A 23,894-nucleotide genomic window follows, 5' to 3' on the forward strand; every position below is an offset into this window, starting at 1 on the left:
CATTTCGCCAGCTGCAGCAGGAGGCCACACATCTGACTGTAATGAAGCCACAGTTGTACCCAACTTTAGTCTTTGTGCAATTGATCGTGCATCACAGATGACGAGCAGGCAGATGCTAACATGCATCCAATCAGGATGCATCAGAACCCCGCATGGGTAAACGAGGGAAGAAATAGCCCACATCAGCCGAAATCCCACGAGTGTTACAATTGCGGACAGTTAGGACATACGCCCGAGAGTGCGATGCCCCCAAGAAACAGCAGCGAAACCAGCAGGCAAATACCATAAATAAGAATAGAGCCAAGCCAATTCATAGTGTTAGCGCCCGTCTCGAGAATGCAGACATGAACTGCACTGATTGACGGTGTTCGGACTCCCCAACTTGGGTCTGCGACACCCTTTGGGACAAGTCTGGAAGACCGGTAGTAGCAGGCACAGTCTGGGGACACCAAGTAGAATTTCTTCGGGACACAGTGGACGAGATTCTCCACTCCCGCGCCGGTTGGAAGAATCGCCTGCGGCGCCAAAATTTCCCGGGATGCCGGTCCGACGCCCTCCCGCGATTCTCTCAAGCGTGGGAATGGCCCTGTCGAGTTCTGCGGGCCGCAGGCCGGAGAATCGCCGGAGACACCCAAAATGGCGATTCTCCGGCACCCCCGCTATTCTCAGGCCTGGATGGGCCGAGCGGCCAGGCCAAAACAGCGGGTTCCCCCCGGCACCGTCCACACCTGGTCGCTGCCGTCGGGAACAGCGCGGGAGCGCCGGGGGGGGGGGGCGCGGCCTGCGAGGGGGAGGGGGAGGGGGGATCCTGCACCGGGGGGTACCTCAAATGTGGCATGGCCCGCGATCGGTGCCCACCGATCGTCGGGCTGTCCTCTCTGAAGGAGGACCTCCTTCCTTCCGCGGCCCCGCAAGATCCGTCCGCCACCTTCTTGCGGGGCGGACTCAGAGAGGACGGCAACCACGCATGCGCGGGTGACGCCAGTTATGCGGCGCGGCCGCGTCATCTATGCGGCGCCGCCTTTACACGGCGACAAGGCATGGCGCGTGTAGATGATGCGGCCCCGACCCTAGCCCATTGTCGCGGCCTGAATTGGTCGGGATAGGGGCCGTTTTGCGCCGTCGTGAACCTCGACAGCGTTCACGACGGCGTGGGCACTTCGGCGCGGGAGTGGAGAATCCCGCCCAGGAGGTTCCTGTACTGTGTGCTACATGTACCATGCTCAATTCCTCCACAATGTTCCAACGGGATACATGGCCCACCACAGACACCATTACCCTCAGCGGTTTCACAGGACACTTGCAGCAGGGACACATCACAGCCCCTGTAGCGATTCAGATAGGAAACATTAAAAGTAAACACCCCGTCGTTCTCGTAGATCTACCCCAGACAGCCGAACACATTTTGGGGATAGACTTTATGAGCTCCCACAATCTTTCGGTCAACACCGTAAACAAATGTGTGTGGAGAATGGCAAAGGCAGCACGATCCCCTGCCACGCTCGCAGTTGGAGACTACGCACAGAGGATTAGCGCAGTAAGACATTTCTGGTTCGATCCACAAGCCATTAGTCAGGCCAAAGACGTTAGAGACGTTTTGCAGTGACACAAGGCTTCTTTTGCCCAGCACAAGCACGACTGCGGCAAGATAGCAGGTTTAGTAAACATCACAGGACCCGACCCCAAACCCCAAAAACAGTCCGGTTTTCCCCAACAAGCAGAGGGAGAAATCGCAAAGGTTATCCAGAGTCTGCTTGACCAAGGCGTACTCCGTTCAGTAGCCTCAACGAACAATGCTCCAATGTGGCCCTTCAGGAAACCCGATGGCTCATGGCGACTGACAATCGATTATAGGGAACTAAACAAAGTAATCCCAGTAGCAGCCCCCACCATAGCCACGAGTCCCAGGGCAATGCTAAAACAGGGACTCCAGTCAAAATAAGTTTCGGTTTTGGACATCAGCAACAGCTTTTGGTCCATTCCATTGGATAAAACGTGCCAATATAAATTTGCCTTCACCTTCCAGGGACAGCAATGCGCGTGGATGTGCCTACCACAAGGCTTCCACAACACCCCTCCATTTTCCACCGACAGCTGGCGAATGGATTAGCTAAATTTTCCCGACCCGATTGCCTCATCCAGTATGTAGACGACTTGCTTCTACAGACACTAAGGGAGAGCACATTTTGCTTCTCACCGAATTATTAGGACTCCTTCACGAAATTGGATGTAAAGTGAACCCCGAAAAGGCCCAGATTCTACAAGAAAAAGTAATTTATTTAGGCACAGTCACCACCCATGGCAAATGCGAGATCGAGCAGAAACGCATTGACTCCATTGTCAAACTACCCTTGCCCCATAATGTCACAGCCCTCCGGTCATTTCTAGGACTGGTTGGCTACTGCAGGAATCACATCGACGGTTTTGCCACAAAGGCAGCCCCTCTTTCCGAACTCCTAAAAAGGCAAGCCCCATGGGAAAGGCTTCCACAGCACACGGATGCCGTTGGTGCATTAAAACGAGCCCTCAGCACAGCTCCCGCATCACAGGTCCCTGACCCACTCTCCCCATACGCAATTGACTGAACCCTTTCGGCCGTGCTCCTCCAAGAAAGACACAATCGTTTAGGCCCTGTAGCATACGCCTCACGGGTTCTCGACCCAGTTGAGCAAGGATTTTCTGCCTGCGAAAGGCACCTGCCCGCAGTTTTTTGGGCTGTTCAGTACTTCGCCTACATAACAGGACTCAACCCCGTCACCATTTTAACAGAGCACACCCCAACCCAACTTCTACTAGACGGTAGACTAAAGGATGGCACAGTCAGCCAAATTTGCGCCGCACAATGGACCCTACTCTTACAAGGATGGGACATTAACAGAAACGTTCCTCGCAGATAATTTATACTACGCAGGCACCCCACGAGTGTGAAATCATCACCACCAGGCCCTTTGTACCCAAGTCAGCTCCCCTCCAAAACCAGGCACTACACCCCAGAGACCCCAGCCCACAGACACAGACGCACCCCTTAAGAACATAAGAACTAGGAGCAGGAGTAGGCCATCTGGCCCCTCGAGCCTGCTCCACCATTCAATGAGATCATGGCTGATCTTTTGTGGACTCAGCTCCACTTTCCGGCCCGAACACCATAACCCTTAATCCCTTTATTCTTCAAAAAACTATCTATCTTTATCTTAAAAACATTTAATGAAGGAGCCTCTACTGCTTCACTGGGCAAGGAATTCCATAGATTCACAACCCTTTGGGTGAAGATGTTCCTCCTAAACTCAGTCCTAAATCTACTTTCCCTTATTTTGAGGCTATGCCCCTAGTTCTGCTTTCACCCGCCAGTGGAAACAACCCCCCGCATCTATCCTATCTATTCCCTTCATAATCTTATATGTTTCTATTGTGGATTTATGTGGATGGCTCCTCCACAGTTTTGAACGGTAAACAAATTACTGGTTGTGGCATTTATGTAGAGGACGCGCAGGGACGCGCGTTAGAGGAGATATCATTGAAATTGCCGGGACACCTAGGTTCGCTGGCAGCAGAATTAGCAGCCGTAGCATATATTGTAGAGCACCCCGACTCGTTCCCGACCCCAGCTGACATATACTCCGACAGCCTATATGTCTGCAATAGTTTAACGGAGTTCCTACCCCTGTGAGAATCTAGAGGTTTTGTTTCCGCAGATGGAAAACCCTACCCTCAGCCCCATTCCTCCAGCATATTCTCAAGACAGCTAAAGACTGTAAATACGGTATCATTAAAGTTCGTAGCCACCATTGTTCTTCCCCCCTGGTAACGTTAAGGCAGGCGCCCTAGCAAAGGTAGTTTCCAGACACGGTCACTTTTGGAATCCCCCCGAGAGTGCCCTTATGAACACACGGTCCAGGTCTCACAGACCAATATTCAAGATTTAGCTCGGGCCCAAAAGGAAGACGCACAGCTCAGGAAAGTTTTAAAAGGTAACTTCCCAGCCCCCTACGATAAGTACAGAAACACTTTAACAAAACACGACGGCATAATTTTAAAGGATGGTATTTATGTGGTCCCCACCCAAGACAGAAACCAAACTATCTGCCAATTCCATGACAATCATGGACATCAAGGGATAGAAGCAACCCTTGCCCACCTCAGACCTCTCTGCTGGTGGCCCGACTTAAAATCCAATGGACGCATTACATTGAAATCTGTTTAATCTGCGCCGAGAACAATCCAGACAGATATGCAAGGAAAGGTCAGCTCAGTCACACTCGCCCTGTTAATGGCCCCTGGCTGAATTTGCAGCTTGATTACATAGGACCCCTACCCCACTGCAAGAATGGTTTTAAGTATGTGTTGGTAGTCATCAACACCTTCATGAAATGGGTGGAAGCTTTTCCATCTCGAACTAACACGGCTAAAACGACAGCCAAGATCCTAACGCAGCACATCGTCACAAGATGGGGACTTCCCCGCAGTATAGAGTCCGACATTTTACAGGACGCGTCATGAAAATGTCCTCACAATTTTCGGAATCCAACAAAATCTCCATACTGCTGATCAACCCCAATCAAGCGGAACCGTAGAGAGAATGAATAGAACCCTCAAGGCAACCCTCAGGAAAATGGTGCAACAGCACAATACCACATGGGACACAGTTCTCCCCTTTGCACTATGTAGCCACCTAAATTGGCCAATTCCCGATTCAAAATGGCGAACGGCAAAGACTGTTGGGAAAGTCAGCCAACAAGACAAAAACCAGCAGCTGCAGGTTTGCTGTGTATTTACCTCTGCAAAAACCAGACAACATCGATACCAGCGACCATCAGCATAACAAAGTAACAGCCATCTGCATACTGATGAGCAATCCCGGGAACAATAAGTAAAATTTTGGACACACAAAGCAAAGTCAGACTCCTCGGCGCCAGCAGGAGCCAACACAAAGGAGGTGAACGAGCATCTCAAGACCGCCCATCGATCAGGGAACCGCTCCATAATTGTAGAAAATCGAACCAAGCGACTGGGACAAAGTCCAATCACTTGGGACCAGGTACAGGGTCCGCCCTGAAAGGCGGGAAGCCCCTGGGGACTATACGAGTTGAGCCCCAAGTTCAAATCGCTCTCTCTTCTTCCTGCCCGGGTCACCCAGCAATACGAACCAACATTGACCGTGACCGGTGCAGTGACTTCAGTGATCGCCAAAACCCGTAAGTCTTAACTGAACGCTCGCTACGAGATAGGCGCTCTTAGCTATCAATCCGTACCAACTTCGAATCCCGCAGGCTGAGAACCCGAACGAAAGGCCATTTGTTTCCCTGACCTGGTGGGCCAGTCAAAAGTTAAGTATAGGCCTGTTAGTCGTAGAAATAGCTTAGATGTAGAATTTGTGCATGCGTAGCGGTTACTGTGTATAATAAATGTGCTTTGATTTAAATTTTACTAATCGGTGTATTGGATTATTGATCATTACTCAGACTTGAACCTCGTGGTGGTATCATAAAGATACCTGGCGACTCGAGAGCAAAGGTAATAAAACAGAGCAATTGAACTAAGGCAAAGTTAGCAACAACTAATGTTCATAAGGAACACGGTATCCGCTTGGACAGGATACACCCCCCACACCCTCATGACCAGACAACCCATGAAGGGGACAGAATACTTGTTAGGGCTTGATTTGGCCAGTCCCCAGTCACTGCCCTCACCCATGAGAAGGCTGTACAGTAAATTATCGATAATGTTAAAGCAGCCCAGTTCGCTGCAGCTATTAGGCTTGGTACACGAAAGAAGCAAAGTAAAGTATGTTTTGACAAAACAGTATATGCCACGGAATTTTCAGTAGGGCAGCAGGTCATGCTCTCCCTGTACAACCTCAGTTCATTTATTTCTGCCAAATTCGCAGGACCCTACTCCATTTCAGATAAAGTCAGCCCCTCCGTTTATAAGATCACTTATCCCAATGGCAAGTCAGGATGGTTTCACATAAACCAGCTTAAGGCTTATGGTACACAGAAAAACCACTCACCACATCTCACTTGCAGCAGCAGATGAACACGCCCCGCCCATGGACGACCTATTCCTACCCTCCCCCAACCAGTCCAGCCCATCCTCGGACACCACTTCCACTCCACCCCCAGAGGCACGACTCCGCCTCACCCTTCATTCGACCGACAGCGACAGCGATAGCAATGATACACTAGACCCCATGGAACTGCCACACGATTTCAATTCTGCACCAGGCCCCACTCCCAGCGACTCCGAACAAGATTCCTTTGACCCCTTTGAGACCGTGTATATCAAAGCCCCTGATCCAGACCCACCGCCCGACGACTATGGATTGCCCCCTACCACCTCCAACCTTGACACAAAACATTGGCACCGCGACAATTCTTACAGACTCATCCGGCAACCATGAGATGGTCCCCACATCGTCCCAAGCAGCCTTGGCACAGCTACTCCAGTCACCAGTTTGGCAACCGGGAGAAGATGACTCAGTCTGACTCCCAACACACGAGCCCCTTTGCGACTCTTTCATTATAGAGCAATGAGGTGTCCAGATGATGGTGAGAAGGAACCGCTGGAGATTTACGGTGTCCTTCTTTCTGATGGAGACTGCCCGATTTGGTTATTTTAGTTTGTTCATTTTAAATGTTGAATGTTTGTTTGTGCACTTTAAGTTTATTCATGGCCGAGGACTTCCGGGTGCGGCGATGACCAGCTGAGTCGCACGTTTCGGCACCTCCCGTTGGAACGGACTTTTGGGCTCTTATTAGGAGCCCCAACGGCCATTTTTGACGGCTAAAACCATTGTGCGGTGAAATAGAAGGGAATCCCCCCCGGATATATATGGAGAAAGGAGAGAGTAGTGGCTGGATTGCAGAGGATCCTCAGGAGCAGCGGCAAGGAAGGGAAGCACGAAGCAAGATGGCGGCGGAAGGAGGCCGTTCGGTGTGGGGCCCGGAACAGTAAGAGTTCCTGCGGCGCTGTGTGGAGGAGCTGAAGAAGGAGGTGTTGGCCCCGATGCTACAGGCGATTGAAGGGCTAAAGGAGGCACAGAAGACCCAGGAGTTGGAGCTTCGTGATGTGAAGGCAAAGGCTGCCGAGAATGAGGATGAAATACAGGGCCTGGTGGTGAAGACAGAGACGCACGAGGCACTGCATAAAAGGTGTGTAGAGAGGCTGGAAGCCCTGGAAAATAGCTCGAGGAGGAAGAACTTAAGAGTTTTGGGTCTTCCCGAAGGTGCAGAGGGGGCGGACGTCGGGGCATATGTGAGCACATTGCTTCACTCGTTAATGGAACCGGAGGCCCCGACGGGCCCCTTGGAAGTGGAGGGAGCATATCGAGTCCTTGCGCGAAGACCAAAGGCAGGAGAAATACCTCGAGCCATAGTGGTGAGGTTTCACCGCTTTAAGGACAGGGAGATGGTCCTGAGATGGGCGAAAAAGACACGGAGCTGCAGGTGGGAGAATGCGGTGATCCGTGTGTATCAGGATTGGATTGCGGAGGTGGCGAGAAGGAGGGCGAGTTTCAATCGGGCCAAGGCGGTGCTACGTAGAAAGAAAGTTAAATTTGGAATGCTGCAGCCAGCGAGACTGTGGGTTACACACCAAGGGAAACATCACTACTTCGAGACGGCAGAAGAGGCGTGGACATTTATTGTAGAGGAGAAGTTGGACTAGACTGGAGAGAGAAAGAGTTTCTGTAATAAAGTAGTGGGGGGATTGTATGGGACGGGGAAGGGGGGGAACATTTTCTCTATTCCCCTCGTTGGGGGGGGGGGGGGGGGGTGTATGGTGAACTGTGGGCACCGGTGGGGAAGGAGAGGGGGAAGGAGAGAGGGAACTGCGCCATTAGGGGCGGGGCCGAGTGGGAAACGCGGGCTTTGTTCCCGCGCTATGGTAATTGCGGCGGGAAAGGGAGCGCAGGAAGGAGGGGGCCTTACACAATGGAGGGCCAAGGATAAACGGGGGAAGCCGAGGTCAGCCAGAGTTTGCTGACTTCTGGGAGCAACATGGGGGGAGCAATTACGCTAGAAAGGGATCTAGCGGAGGGGGGGGGGGGGGTTAAATGGGTTGCTGCTGCTAAGGGAAAGGGGGAGCTGTTATGGGGCGGGGTGGTCGGGACGGGAGGACACCGTCGGGGGGGACAAACGGGAGCGTGGGAACCGGGTGAGGAGCTAGTCTAAAAAAGAGGATGGCTAGTCGACATGGGGGGGGGGGTAAAGAGCCCCCCGACCCGGTTGATCACGTGGAATGTGAGAGGGCTGAATGGGCCGATTAAGAGGGCAAGGGTACTCGCGTACCTAAAGAAATTAAAGGCAGATGTGGTCATGCTACAGGAGACGCATCTGAAACTGGCGGATCAGGTCAGATTACGTAAAGGATGGGTGGGACAGGTATTTCATTCGGGCTTGGATGCAAAAAATAGAGGGGTGGCTATTTTAGTGGGGAAACGGGTAGTGTTTGAGGCGAGGACCATAGTAGCGGACAGTGGGGGTAGATACGTGATGGTGAGTGGCAGATTACAAGGGGAAGCGGTGGTTCTGGTGAACGTATATGCCCCGAACTGGGATGATGCAAACATCATGAAGCGTATGCTGGGGTGTATCCCGGACCTGGAGGCGGGAAAGTTGGTAATGGGGGGAGATTTCAACACGGTGCAGGATCCAGGGCTGGACGGTCCAGGTCTAGGACGGGGAGGAGGCCGGCACCGGCCAAGGTGCTTAAGGACTTCATGGAGCAGATGGGAGGAGTAGACCCCTGGAGATTCACTAGGCCCAGGAGTAGGGAGTTTTCCTTCTTCTCTCATGTCCACAAGGTGTATTCTCGGATAGACCTCTTTGTCCTGGGAAGGGCACTGATCCCGAAGGTGACAGGGACGGAGTATTCGGCCATAGCCATCTCGGACCATGCCCCACATTGGGTAGATCTGGTAGTAGGAGAGGAAAAGGAACGGCACCCACTCTGGAGATTAGATATGGGACTGTTGGCGGATGAGGGTGTGTGTGTAAGGGTGAGGGGATGTATCGAAAGGTACCTGGAGATTAACGATGATGGAGAGGTTCAGGTGGGAGTGGTCTGGGAGGCACTGAAGGCGGTGGTCAGAGGGGAACTGATTTCCATAAAGGCCCATAAGGGGAAACAAGAGAGTAAAGAGAGGGAGCGATTGTTGAGAGAAATTTTGAGGGTGGATAGGCAGTATGCAGAGGCTCCGGATGAGGGACTGTACAGGGAAAGACGAAGGTTGCATTCGGAATTTGACTTGCTGACCACGGGCAGGGCAGAGGCACAATGGAGGAAGGCACAGGGAGTACAGTATGAGTACGGAGAGAAGGCGAGCCGGTTACTGGCCCAACAATTGAGGAAGAGAGGGGCGGCGAGGGAGATAGGTGGGGTGAGGGACGAGGAGGGTGAGATGGAACGGGGAGCAGAGAGGGTGAACGGGGTGTTTAAGGCATTTTATGAGAGGCTGTATAAGGCTCAACCCCCGGAAGGGAAGGAGGGAATGATGCACTTCCTGGATCAGCTGGAATTCCCGAAGGTGGAGGAGCAGGAGAGGACAGGATTGGGAGCACAGATTGAGGTGGTAAAAGGGATTGGGAGCATGCAGGCAGGGAAGGCCCCGGGACCAGGTGGGTTCCCGGTGGAATTTTATAGGAAATACATGGACCTACTAGCCCCGCTTCTGACGAGAACCTTTAACGAGGCCAGGGAAAGGGGGACGTTGCCCCCGACGATGTCGGAGGCGACGATATCGTTGCTCCTGAAGAGGGACAAAGACCTGCTGCAGTGCGGGTCTTACAGGCCTATCTCCCTTCTGAATGTAGATGCCAAGCTCTTGGCCAAGGTGATGGCGACGAGGATAGAGGATTATGTCCCAGGGGTGGTTCACGAGGATCAAACTGGGTTTGTTAAGGGGAGACAGTTGAACACTAATATACGGAGGGTGCTAGGTGTGATGATGAAGTCCCCACCGGAGGGAGAGGCGGAGAGAGTGGTGGCGATGGACGCTGAGAAAGCATTTGATAGAGTGGAGTGGGATTACCTGTGGGAAGTGTTGAGGAGATTTGCATTTGGAGAGGGGTTTATTGGGTGGGTTCAGCTTTTATATAGGGTCCCGGTGGCAAGTGTGATCACAAACAGGCAGAGATCTGACTACTTCCGTCTATATAGAGGGACAAGACAGGGGTGTCCCCTGTCCCCGATACTGTTTGCGTTGGCAATTGAGCCACTGGCCATAGCGCTGAGGGGCTCTAGGAAGTGGAGGGGAGTACTTAGGGGAGGAGAAGAGCACCGGGTGTCATTAGACGCGGATGATTTGTTGTTGTATGTCGCGTACCCAGTGGAGGGGATGCCTGAGATAATGCAGACACTCAGGGAGTTTGGGGAATTTTCGGGATATAAACTGAATATGGGGGAAGAGTGAGCTGTTTGTGATGCACCCTGGGGAACAGAGCAGGGGAATAGATGATTTGCCGCTGAGGAGAGTAACAAGGGATTTTCGGTACCTAGGGATCCAGAAAGCCAGGAACTGGGGAAACTTGCATAAGCTTAATTTAGGAAGATTGGTGGAGCAGATGGAAGAGGATTTTAGGAGATGGGACATGGTGCCCCTGTCACTGGCGGGTAGGGTGCAGGCGGTCAAAATGGTGGTCCTTCCGCGATTTCTTTTTGTGTTCCAGTGCCTCCCTGTGATGATTACCAAGGCTTTTTTCAAAAAAGTGGATAAGAGCGTTATGAGCTTTGTGTGGGCTGGGAAGACCCAAAGAGTGAAGAGGGGGTTTCTGCAGCGTAGCAGGCATAGGGGGGGACTGGCACTGCCGAGCTTAAGTGACTATTATTGGGCCGCCAATATATCAATGGTATGCAAGTGGATGGGGGAAGGGGAGGGAGCGGCGTGGAAAAGACTAGAGATGGCGTCCTGTCGGGGAACCTGCCTGCAAGCATTAGCGACGGCGCCTTTACCGTTCTCCCCGAAAAAGTACACCACAAGTCCAGTGGTGGTGGCAACACTGAAAATTTGGGGGCAGTGGAGACGGCATAAGGGAGTGACGGGTGCCTCGGGGAGGTCCCCGATAAGGAACAACCATAGGTTTGTCCCGGGGAAGATAGATGGGGGATTTAAAGTCTGGCAGAGAGCAGGGATTGTGCAATTGAGGGATTTGTTCCTAGACGGGACGTTTGCGAGTCTGGGAGCACTGACGGAAAAATATGGGTTGCCACCGGGGAATGCATTTCAGTATATGCAACTGAGGGCTTTTGCGAGGCAACAGGTGAGGGAATTTCCGCAGCTCCCGGCGCAAGACATTCAGGACAGGGTGATTTCGGGGGTATGGGTGGGGGATGGTAGGGTGTCAGATGTATACAGGGAAATGAGAGACGAGGGGAGATCATGGTGGATGAGCTGAAGGGAAAATGGGAAGAGGAGCTGGGGGAAGAGATCGAGGAGGGGCTGTGGGCAGATGCCCTAAGTAGGGTAAACTCTTCGGCCTCATGCGCCAGGCTCAGCCTGATACAATTCAAGGTTCTACATAGGGCGCATATGACTGGAGAAAGGTTAAGTAGATTTTTTGGAATGGAGGACAGGTGCGGGAGATGCGCGGGAAGCCCAGCGAACCACACCCACATGTTTTGGTCATGCCCGGCACTACAGGGGTTCTGGGTGGGGGTGGCAAATGTGCTTTCGAAGGTGGTGGGGGTCCAGGTCGAGCCAGGCTGGGGGTTGGCTATATTCGGGGTTGCAGAAGAGCCGGGAGTGCAGGAGGCGAGACAGGCTGATGTTTTGGCCTTTGCGTCCCTAGTAGCCCGGCGAAGGATATTGCTTATGTGGAAGGAAGCTAAGCCCCCGGGCGTGGAGGCCTGGATAAACGACATGGCAGGGTTTATAAAATTGGAGCGGATAAAGTACGCACTAAGAGGTTCGGCTCAAGGGTTCACCAGGCGGTGGCAACCGTTCCTTGACTACCTCGCAGAACGATAAGGGAAATGGGGAAGGTAGCAGCAGCAACCCGGGGGGGAGGGGAGGGCCCACGCGGGCCCTCAGGGGTTTCCTATAGTTGTTTGTATATTAGCTATTTATACTGGCATGTAGGACTTCATTGTTTTGGAGAGTTATTATTTTGTTGTTGGCAGTTGCCGTTTAGTTAATATATTATTTATTTGTTAAAAAACGGTCATTATTATTTATATTGTTTTAAAGTTGTAAAAAGAGGAAAATCCTGTACTGTTCTTGTTTGACCGAAAAAATTTGAATAAAATATATTTTAAAAAAAAAAGTTTATTCATGGCCCCACGCCACATCTTGAAATAGTCATAACCACTTTTTTAACACCAAGTGGCAGTTAAAGGAACAAGTTTGTCGGCAGACACCCATTCATACCTACTCTTCTGATTCGAAGGTAATCATAAGAGGCAGTATCCACAATGAACACAAATTCTTTCCGTTCTTACCCGGTCACCCAGGCAGCGGAGTAACGGCACTGATCCCCGCCCTGCCCGAGGACCCCCATCTGGTCAGCTACGCTCGAGTAGTGCACCTACGGCACTGGTCACCATCCTACCCGGGGATTCCACCCATTCTGCCCCGCCGCGGCCCATATGCATCCCATTCAGAGCTTTCGGTTCGAAACTCTTTTACTGTTCTTTTAGTCTGTGGTTTAAAGAATGTTCTTTGCCGCAAGTTTTGTTTGTTTTCCGGCGACCCTTAGGCCACTCTCCTAAATGCTATTTACATCCTCAAACACTTGGATGGAATACGTTACTGCTGGACGGAGAGATTGTCCGCCCACTCGCGCACAGATCACACAGGCTGCAAGACTGCTCGCGCTGTGACAGCATTTTCTTTTTGCATGTCTGGTCCCCAAAATGTTTGGTTTAAAAAAAATGAGGGAGTCACATATGGTGACAATTCTAATGGGCAATTGATAATAAAAGGACAGACATACGAGATCTTAAACAAGGTAATAATAGATATTATGCTTGTATCCACAGGAAATCCAGAACAGAAGACAAAGGAAGACCAAGAAGGAAAAAGACAACATGAAGACATGATCTACATTTGGATCTTCGTGGGATCACTACAGTTGCGCGCGGACGCTACCCCCAACCCCTACCCCACAGGCCGTGAATGTTTCCCATCCCTGCCATACACCACACCCAGAGACAGCCATTGATACACCAACCTGGTGTGCCAAATTTATCAAATGGTATTGTTCAAGAAGGGGAGTAGAGACAACCCCGGCAACTATAGACCGGTGAGCCTCACGTCTGTTGTGGGTAAAGTCTTGGAGGGGATTATAAGAGACAAGATTTATAATCATCTAGATAGGAATATTAGGGATAGTCAGCATGGCTTTGTGAAGGGTAGGTCATGCCTCACAAACCTTATCGTGTTCTTTGAGGTGACTGAACAGGTAGACAAGGGTAGAGCAGTTGATGTGGTGTATATGGATTTCAGCAAAGCGTTTGATAAGGTTCCCCACGGTAGGATTTTGCAGAAAATACGGAGGCTGGGGATTGAGGGTGATTTAGAGGTGTGGATCAGAAATTGGCTAGCTGAAAGAAGACAGAGGGTGGTGGTTGATGGGAAATGTTCAGAATGGAGTTCAGTTACAAGTGGCGTACCACAAGGATCTGTTCTGGGGCCGTTGCTGTTTGTCATTTTTATAAATAACCTAGAGGGCGCAGAAGGGTGGGTGAGTAAATTTGCAGACGACACTAAAGTCGGCGATGTTGTCGACAGTGCGGAAGGATGTTGCAGGTTACAGAGGGACATAGATAAGCTGCAGAGCTGCGCTGAGAGGTGGCAAATGGAGTTTAATGTAGAGAAGTGTGAGGTGATTCACTTTCGAAGGAATAACAGGAATGCGGAATATTTGGCTAATGGTAAAATTCTTGGAAGTGTGGATGAGCAGAGGTGTCCATGTACATAGATCCCTGAAAGTTGCCACCCAGGTTGATAGGGTTGTGAGGCAGGCCTATGGAGTATTGGCCTTTATTGGTAGAGGGATTGAGTTCCGGAGTCATGAGGTCATGTTGCAGCTGTACAAAACTCTGGTACGGCCGCATTTGGAGTATTGCGTACAGTTCTGGTCACTTCATTATAGGAAGGACGTGGAAGCTTTGGAACGGGTGCAGAGGAGATTTACCAGGGTGTTGCCTGGTATGGAGGGAAAATCTTATGAGGAAAGGCTGATGGACCTGAGGTTGTTTTCGTTAGAGAGAAGGTTAAGAGGAGACTTAATAGAGGCATACAAAATGATCAGGGGTTAGATAGGGTGGACAGTGAGAGCCTTCTCCCGCGGATGGAAATGGCTAGCACGAGGGGACATAGCTTTAAACTGAGGGGTAATAGATATAGGACAGAGGTCAGAGGTAGGTTCTTTATGCAAAGAGTGGTGAGGCCGTGGAATGCCCTACCTGCAACAGTAGTGAACTGGCCAACATTGAGGGCATTTAAAAGTTTATTGGATAAGCAGATGGATGACAATGGCATAGCTTAGGTTAGATGGCTTTTGTTTTTTGACTTCCCATGTCAGTGCAACATCGTGGGCCGAAGGGCCTGTACTGCACTGTATCGTTCTATGTTCTATTCCCTGTCATACATCGTGGAAGCAGTTAATCATAGCGATACTCTGTAGTGTCATCCAGACACAAACTTCAGAAATGGCAAAGGAAAGCCTCCCGCACTCCGGTATATACCCTCAGACCCCCTATTTACGGACTTCAGCAAACCCCCCACTCCCTCTAAGTAAATTTTTTTGTTTGTTCGAATAAAAGATGTGAAATTCTGTACTTGACCACCAAGATACAGAGACATGTAATGCTGCTATTGTATAGTTTATACGGTTGTAAATTCTTTTAATTGACTAAGGATAGTTTAGAGAAGAATAGTTAGAGGTTCCCGTGTTTTAAATGAAAAATAAATGTAATGCATACCTGAATGTCATAGCCCCTTAAGATTTTATAATAATGTGATGTACATAGAGCAATTTAGGTACAGGTTCTAATCTATAGGACAGAGTAGAATAGAACCTGCCCTTGATTGCGGGTGCTCGACTTAGGCAGAGAACAAAGAAGATTCAGCAATATGATCCTTCACTCTTCGCGTTGAGGATCACAAGGAGAGAGTGCAGCCATCTGGGATGGCCACTTTCAGTGTATAAAATGGACACTCGCAGAGCCTATAAGGAAATATGGACAATACAAAGCAACAAGCAGGCACAGAGCCTGAATGTATATTTGGAAGGCAGTTTGCAGACGGAATCGAAACTCTGGGTCGATTTACATATTGATGGCCCATCTCAGAGGTACAAAGGACTAATGCTCAGGTAGCCGATACTGTCTCAGACATTCCGGCGCCACTACCCCAACCAAAAGACACAAAGCAAGGCCAGCGGCCACCTAGGACACGCCCAGCCATCAAGGCACCTGCCCCTTTATTGGTTTAGATCGATGACAATGGTCAAGATGCTGCCCAATTAATTGGGACCAAGTTTAAGGCCCACCTAAATGCGTGCGAAGCCCCTCCAAGTATAAGAAGGAACCCCCGCCAAAGGTTCACTCTCTTGGATTCGGCTCTCACCAGCATCACCAGAAGCAAGCAAGTTCAAGGTCAACGCTTGCTACCAGACGGATGACCTTAGCTGTACTCCTGTTACCTCTTCGAACCCAACAGCCTCAGATCCAAACAACGACCATTGTTCCTCTGACCTATGTGGGCACCCGAAGTTAAGTCTAGGTGTTAGTGATAGAGATAGTTTAGCTTGTAGTGTTATTGTGCATGAGTAAATCATACTGTGTGTAAATAAAGTACCATTGACTTTGAACTAACTAACTGGTGTATTGGCTCTTTCATCGGTATTCGGGTTGAACCTTGTGGCGGTATCCAGAGATACCTGGCGACTCTGAAAGTATACTCATAATTAGGATTAAGAAAGGTGACCTTATTAACCGCCATATATATATATATATATATATATATATATAGCAAGTAAATAGAGCAACAACACGTTAATAGGTTTCCTTCCATCTTCACAGCCCAATCATACTGGAAAGATTTCCATTACTCCGGTGCTTGATGTCAAAGTCGTCTGTTGCTTGAACTATTAATACATTAGAAATAGCCTGAAGTGTCCTGTGATACTAAATGAGGAAAGAGAAATCATTCAGACTATTGACTATTTTCATTAGTGTTCTGCATTGTTTGGACATATTGAGCATCAAGAAACATCAAACTATCCCAAATGAAGTCTATTAATGTTATACTTTGATAGATTTTCTCTTCAACAATACTAAAACGTAATCTTTAGCTTTTGCCTGTAAGTCAATTTAATGTACCATGAGGTTATTGGGCCAATTTCAGGACGAAGCAATGAAAAAAAGATGTATAAAAATATCTGAAACAAATTAAACTCTTGATCAAAGTGCTCAACAAGGGCTTATTAAGCAAAAACATTATTGATCTAGTGCCTTTAGCGTAATAAAATGTCCCAAGTTGATTTAAAATGTCTTAACCCAAATCTGACACGAGGCTATTAGGCCAGATGGCCATGGTCAGAGGTAGATTTTAAGGAGTGAAAAGAGGGATAGGGAGGGAAGAGATTTCAGGAGTGAATTTCAGAGCTTAGGACCTTGGCAACTGAGGAAGTAAAACAGGAATGCTAAAGAGGCCAGAGGGCTTGCTGTAGGGCTGGAGAAGATCACAGAGGTAGGGAGGGGCAAGACCATTGAGGGATTTTAAAACAAGAATGAGAATTTTTAAATTAAGATGTTGCTTATCCAGGAGTCAAATATAGATCAGTGGGCACAAGGGAGATAGGCGAGTTGAACAGTGCAGGTTAGGACACTGGCAGCAGAAGACCAAGTTTGCGGAGGATAGAACTAGGAAGGTCAGCCAGGTATGTGTTAAAATAGTCAAGTCCAGAGGTAATAAAGGGAAGGATGACGGTTTCGGCAGCAGATAAACTCACGCTGGGGCAGAGTGGGGCGATGTAACCATGGTGGCATAAGTGATGGTTTGAAAGAGCAAGGAGGATAAAGGACAAATCAAATTAAATTCTCCACATATAGAGTTGTATTTTATCTTTAATTTACTTATGTAGTCATGAATGGTATAGATGGCCACAGAGGGCATTAAAAAATGTATAAATCAGAAAGTTTTTAATGAGTCTTTGGGGTCAGAAAGGCTAAGGATACTGAGCTCAGCACTGTAACAAGCTTGAATCCCCAATCACCATGACTGTAAGAGCTACCTTTTAAGTATTTAAGTACAATTGCATGTATTGTGCACCAATAAATCTATAACACCTCAATTCAATGTTAAGAGTATTATTGAGAACATAATAATAACTAGGTCCATAATGGTTTCTAGCCTTTAGCTGCTTCTTTGCGGACGTTCAGATGGTCAGTTTCTTTACTCTTTCTCAACTCATCTCTACCAACCCAATTATTCAACATATTTAGGTCACTACAAATCAATGAGTAACCAACCGTGGCTGATCATAAACAGAGAAAAAACAGAATCTAGGGACACATTGGCAGGTGATTCACTATATTGAACTCATAACTGGTCATACTTTAATTCAATACATCAATATTAATATTCCATTCATTGTTTAAATTTGTTTTATTGATATGCGTCTGAAGGAAAAAATAAACATACAATGACTTGAAATGATTATTTGGTTCAATTACAAAGTCCAATCCATAAAACTATTATACCAAATTACAAACACACATTCCCAACAACTTATTTCATTGTACCATCTACTGGAAATACACTGGAACAAGTCAGTGAAGTCAGTAACATAGTGCTTACAGGGCTAGACTCAATTTTTCTGTGATTTTCTGATGAATTATTGAACTTGTGTGGTACCCAAACCGACTGCATTGGCATAAGCTGAAAGGATTTCAACTATTTGCTTTGTTTCAAGGGTCACACGAGCTTCTGTCAGCCAGTCTCGTGCCACCCTTCTCGGTTCTCCACGCAGTTGGTTGACAAATTTAGCTGCAAGCTCTAGGTCGCCATGTTCAATGCAGAATGCAGCGTACGATAACAGTCTAAATGTGTCCAGGTCTTCAAAGTTAAGTTCCTCAGGGGGCTTTGCTACTTGGGGCTCCATTAATAGGAAGGACTGCAGGTAGGACAGGAAATATTGATAGAGGCTATTTCTCGTCTCATCTATCATGGCCACACGCCGTGCTATTTTCCGTACTGCGTAGAACCGATGACGTAATGCCTCCTCACTGTACACGCCACGGGAGAGACACTCTTCAGGAAGAGCTTTAACTAAGGCCTGTGTGAACTGATCATCTCCACAGCTATTTGTAACAGCTTCTAGGGCTTTCTGTAGAGGTTCTGTCAGATTATCACCAGAGGCTGTTTTTAGTGTGTATTGCAGAGCTTCTATGGAGAGCCAGAGTTGATGGGCCTTTCTAGCCTCTTCTTCAGCAACTGCATGACCTAAAAGGAAGCAACATTCATAGTTAATGAAAACACTAAACTTTTAATTATAGATATATATTATATGAGAAACAATGAACAACCATGTTACAGCTCGATTCATATTTTCTATAGTTGGGTGCTTGAAAAGGTTGGATTGCTTTTTCCTATTCAATGACAATTTATACTTGTAAAGTACCTTTAATTGCAAGAAAACAGATCAAATCACTTCACAGGAGCACTATCAAACAGTTTATGACACCGACCCACGTAAGGAGATAGTAGGTCAGATGACAAAAAAGTATACTTTATTACCCAAGTTTAATTGGCGTCTTAAAAGGAGGAAAGCAAGTTAGAGAAGCAGAGAGGTGTAGCTAGGCTATTTTAGATATTGAGGTCCAGGCAACTGAAGGCATGGTCACCAATGGTGAAGTGATTAAGATCAGGAATACACAAGGGGGCAGAACAAGGGGAGGGTAGATATCTCAAAGGGTTGTGGAGTGAGAGGAGATTACAGAGATGGGATATGGTACTGGAAGGATCTGAAACAAGGATGAGAAGTTTAAAACTCAACATCCATAAGCCACTGTAAGTCAGTAAGCACAAGGTGATGAGTAAACAAGACTTGGTGCAAGTTAAGACCTTAGTTTTGGATGACCTCAGATTTGGAGGGAAGAATGTGAGAGACTAGCCTTGAATACATTGGAGGGGAGGCCATGGCATAGTAGTACATAGGTATTAGGAGCAGAAGTAGACAATTCAGCTCTTCGAGTCTGCTCCGCCATTGAATCAGGCCATGGCTGATCTCTTCCTGGTCGCAAATCTACATGCCTACCTGTTGTCCATATCCCTTTAACCCATTTTTCAAATCAGAAATATATCTATCTCCTCTTGAAATCATTTAATGATTCGGACTCCACCACAATATGGGGCAGCGAGTTCCACAAATTCACCACCCTCTGCGAGGAAGTAGTTCCTCCTTATCACGGTTTAAATCTACCACCTCTCAACCTATATCTGTGATCTCATTCTAGATTGCTCACAAGGGGGAACATTGGGCTACGTTTACTTTATAAATCCCTCTTAATATTTTATATACCTTGATCAGATCCCCTCTCATTCTTCTAAGCTCCAGCGAGTATAAGCCCAAACTGTTCAATCTCTCCTCATATGTCAACCCCGGAATCAATCTGGTGAACTTCCTGAACTGCCTCCAATGCACCACATCCTTCCTCAAATAAGGAGATCAAAATTGGAAACAATACTCTAGATGTGGTTTCACCAACATCCTAAACAACTGCAACAACACTTCTCTGCTTTTATACTCCAGTCCTTTTGTAATGAATTTGCTAGAATTCCATTTTGCTTTTTTATTACATGTTGTACCTGCATACCAACTTTCAGCGATTAAATTACATTGGTAATGTCACTGGACTCTTAATCCAGAGACCCAGGGTAATAGAGACTGGTTTAGCACAGGGCTAAATCGCTGGCTTTGAAAGCAGACCAAGGCAGGCCAGCAGCACGGTTCAATTCCCGTACCAGCCTCCCCAAACAGGCGCCGGAATGTGGTGACTAGGGGCTTTTCACAGTAACTTCATTTGAAACCTACTTGTGACAATAAGTGATTTTCATTTCATTTTTTTTCCATTTATTGCTCTGGGGAACAGATTTGAATCCCGCCATGGCAGATGGTGAACTTTAAACATGATAAAAAATAAAATCTGGAATTAAAAGTCTAATGATAACCATGAAACAAACCATTGTCGTTAAAACCCATCTGGTTCATTAATATCCTTTAGGGAAGGAAATCTGTTGTCCTTACCTGGTCTGGCCTATATGTGAAGACAGACCTACAGCAATGTGGTTGACTCTTACAATGCCCTCAGGGATGGGCAACAAATGCTGGCCGAGCCAGCGGCGCCCGCATCTCATGAACGAATAAAAGAAAGTCAAGTGTAGAGGTAACAAAAGAATGCGCTGAATACCCGGGTTCAATCCTAGCCCCGGGCCACAGTCTGCGTGGAGTTTGCACATTCTCCCCATGTCGGCATGGCGAAGATGTGCAGGATTGGCCACGCTAATTTGCTCCTTAATTGGAAAATAATAATAATTGGGTCCTCGAAATATATTTTTTAAAAAGGTATAAAAGGTACCTTGGCCAGCAAGGTAGCATACTGGTTAGCACAGTTGCTTCACAGCTCCAAGGTCCCAGGTTCGATTCCCGGCTGGGTCACTGTCTGTGTGGAGTCTGCACGTTCTCCCCATGTCTGCGTGGGCTTCCTCCGGGTGTTCCGGTTTCCTCCCACAGTCCAAAGGTGTGCGGGTTAGTTGGATTGGCCACGCTAAATTTCCCTTAGTGTCCAAAAAAGGTTAAGTAGGGGTTACTGGGATAAGATAGATATGTAGGTTTGAGTAGGGTGCTCTTTGTAAGGGCCGGTGCAGACTTGATGGGCCAAATGGCCTCCTTCTGCACTGTAAATTCTATGATTCTATGATAACAAAAGAATGGATCAGAGTTTCAGCAGCAGATGCGGCAAAGTTATGATGTGGGCAAAAGGCAATCTCAGTGATTACATAAATAGAAGGTCAGATGCTCGTCTCAGGATCAAACATGGTTGTGAAGAAATGGTCTTAATCTCAGACTGCTGCCAGGGATAGAGGGATGGAGTCAGTAGTCAGGCCTTAGAGCAGAGACCAAAAACACTGGCTTCAGTGTTCACAAGATTTAATTGGAGGAAATTTTGATGCCAGATAGGCAGTCTGATAATTTAACAACAATGTAGGAGTTGAGGGAAGGGGCGGTGAGGTAAAGCTGGAAATTGTCAACGTTCATTTGAAAATGAACAGCGTGCTTTTGGATGTTGTCACCGAGAAGCAGCAGATAGATGAGAAATAGGAGGGGACCAAGAAAGATAAGTCATTGCAAGTGATTCACTGGATTTGAATGGAACCAGGCAAGGTCAGTCTCATCCAGTTGCACAGCAGTTGTGAAGGATGGTGGGATCGCCTATGTCAAAGGCTGTAGACAGGTTAAGAGGTAAAGGGGAAGTCATTTCATATCTGTAATTGTGCATGTTTTCACCCCAACATTATTTTTGCTTTTTACTTATAATACAGAAAAGGCATCCTGCGTCAGTCCATATCCCTGTTGTCACTTGTCTTTTTCTTCCATCATGCTCCCAAATCACTGGAGCATTCTCTCACCCTCTGCTCTTCTGATGTAGCTATTTACATATCCCAAGATTTTTTTTTCACTAATGGTCATCTCCTTCTGTCATACCATTATCAAATCTGTTAATCAATCATCTCCTGACTGACATCCACCAAATCTTCTTCCCAATCTCCTTTTCCTCAGATCTGTTCATCTGCAACAGTTTTGCAGTGGACATTGATCCCCTGAATTTTTTTTTTATTTAAAAAAAAATATATTTTTTATTCTCCTTTTTCACATTTTCTCCCAAATTTACACCCACCAACAATAAACAATAATCAGTGACAAGAATGTCAATCCGCATATCAATAACAACGATCCCATCCTCCCACCAAACCCCAAACATTAGCCCGCATGTTCACACAAATAAATGACAAAAAGGAATTAGGGATCACCCATAGTCACCATTAACACACACAGCCCCCCCTCCCCAACTAATGTTCGATGTTATCCAATTCTTGAAAGTGCATAATGAATAATGCCCATGAATTGTAGAACCCCTCCATCCTTCCCCTCAGTTCAAACGTAACCTCCTCAAGAATCAAGAATTCCAACAGGTCCCCTCGCCACACCAGGGCACCGGGTGGAGAGGTTGCTCTCCATCCCATCAGGATCCGCCTTCGGGCAATCAACGAGGCGAAGGCTACAACATCTGCATCCGCACCCATTTCCAACCCTGGCTGGCCCAACATCCCAAATATGGCCTCCCGGGGGCCTGGCTCGTTTCACGTGCACCACTTTAGAAATTACCCTAAAAACCTCCTTCCAGTAATCCTCTAGCTTTGGACAGGACCAAAACCTATGAACGTGATTAGCGGGGCGCCCCCCCGCAACGTTCACACACATCTTCTACTCCTTCAAAGGATCGAAGGGCACACCTCGCCCTCGTGAGGTGTGCTCTCAATACCACCTTCAGCTGTATCAGCCCCAACCTCGCGCACGAGGTGGAGGCATTCACTCTCCGTAGCACCTCACACCAGAACCCCTCCTCCATATCCTCTCCCAACTCTTCCTCCCACTTTGCTTTGATCCCTTCCAGTGGTGCCTTCTCCTCTTCCAAAATAGCTCCGTAAACCGCTGACACTACCCCCTTCTCCAGCCCCCCTGTCGTCAGCTCCTCCTCCAGCAATGTGGAAGCCGGCTCCACTGGGAAGCTCTATCTCCTTTCTGGCAAAATCTCGAACCTGCATGTATCTAAACATTTGAAATGAATGAAATGAAAATCGCTTGTCACAAGTAGGCTTAAATGAAGTTACAGTGAAAAGCCCCAAGTCACCACATTCAGGTGCCTTTTCGGGGAGGCTGGTACAGGAATTGAACCGTGCTGCTGGCCTGCTTTAAAAGCCAGCGATTTAGCCCAGTGTGCTAAACCAACCCCTTGACCCCTCCCCGAGTTGTTAACCAACCTTTTCCAGGTGCTCTCGGACTGGTTTGCGTTTCAGCATTTCCTTGTTGTTAATTTCAGTTTTCCAGCACTTGGTGCATTTTGATTTTCAACAAATAGTGTCTCTCTCATAAGAATATAGGAACCGGGGTAAGCAATTAAAACCCCTTAAGCCAGCTCTGCCACCCTTGGGATGTTTTATTACATTAAAGGCACTACACAAATATAACATTGTTATTGTTAAGATCGTCTGTACATTAACTCCAAATCTCTTACTACTTGTACCTAAACGACAATCTTATGAACTCAGTCTTATCAATTGCCCCAAAAATGAACAGCCTCTACGGGGAAAGATATCATAGAATTTACAGTGCAGAAGGAGGCCATTCGGCCCATCGAGTCTGCACCGGCTCTTGGAAAGAGCACCCCACCTAAGCCCACACCTCCACCCTATCCCCATAACCCAGTAACCCCACCCAACACTAAGGGCAATTTTGGACACTAAGGGCAATTTAGCATGGCCAATCCACCTAACCTGCACATCTTTGGACTGTGGGAGGAAACCGGAGCACCCGGAGGAAACCCACGCACACACGGGGAGAACGTGCAGACTCCACACAGACAGTGACCCAAGCCGGGAATCAAACCTGGGACCCTGGAGCTGTGAAGCAATTGTGCTAACCACCATGCTACCGTGCTGCCCACACTGTATTTCCACACTGTATGTGAACAAGTGCTTTGTGATCTCACTCCTAAAAGGCTGAGTTTCAATTTTGACATGTCATTTCTTTTAAAACAAGAATGCAGTATGTACCACCCAGTGACAATAATCATTACACCAGAGACCAAATCCAGCAATGTTTTGACAAATA

General features: G+C 47.9%; 1 protein-coding gene across 3 annotated transcripts in view; it reads right to left on the reverse strand.

Moving 5' to 3' along the window:
* Window positions 1–17,589: 17,589 nt before the first annotated feature.
* immt (inner membrane protein, mitochondrial (mitofilin)) overlaps window positions 17,590–23,894 on the reverse strand; it is a 113,797-nt gene continuing 107,492 nt past the window's right edge. For all 3 annotated transcript variants that reach the window (XM_072497574.1, XM_072497573.1, XM_072497572.1), the window contains one exon: window positions 17,590–18,445. In XM_072497574.1, the coding sequence (XP_072353675.1) occupies window positions 17,838–18,445 (608 nt within the window). In that variant the 3' untranslated portion in view covers window positions 17,590–17,837. The remainder of the gene's footprint in view (window positions 18,446–23,894) is intronic.

This window comes from Scyliorhinus torazame, chromosome 3, assembly GCF_047496885.1.
Source record: "Scyliorhinus torazame isolate Kashiwa2021f chromosome 3, sScyTor2.1, whole genome shotgun sequence".
NCBI lineage: Eukaryota > Metazoa > Chordata > Chondrichthyes > Carcharhiniformes > Scyliorhinidae > Scyliorhinus > Scyliorhinus torazame.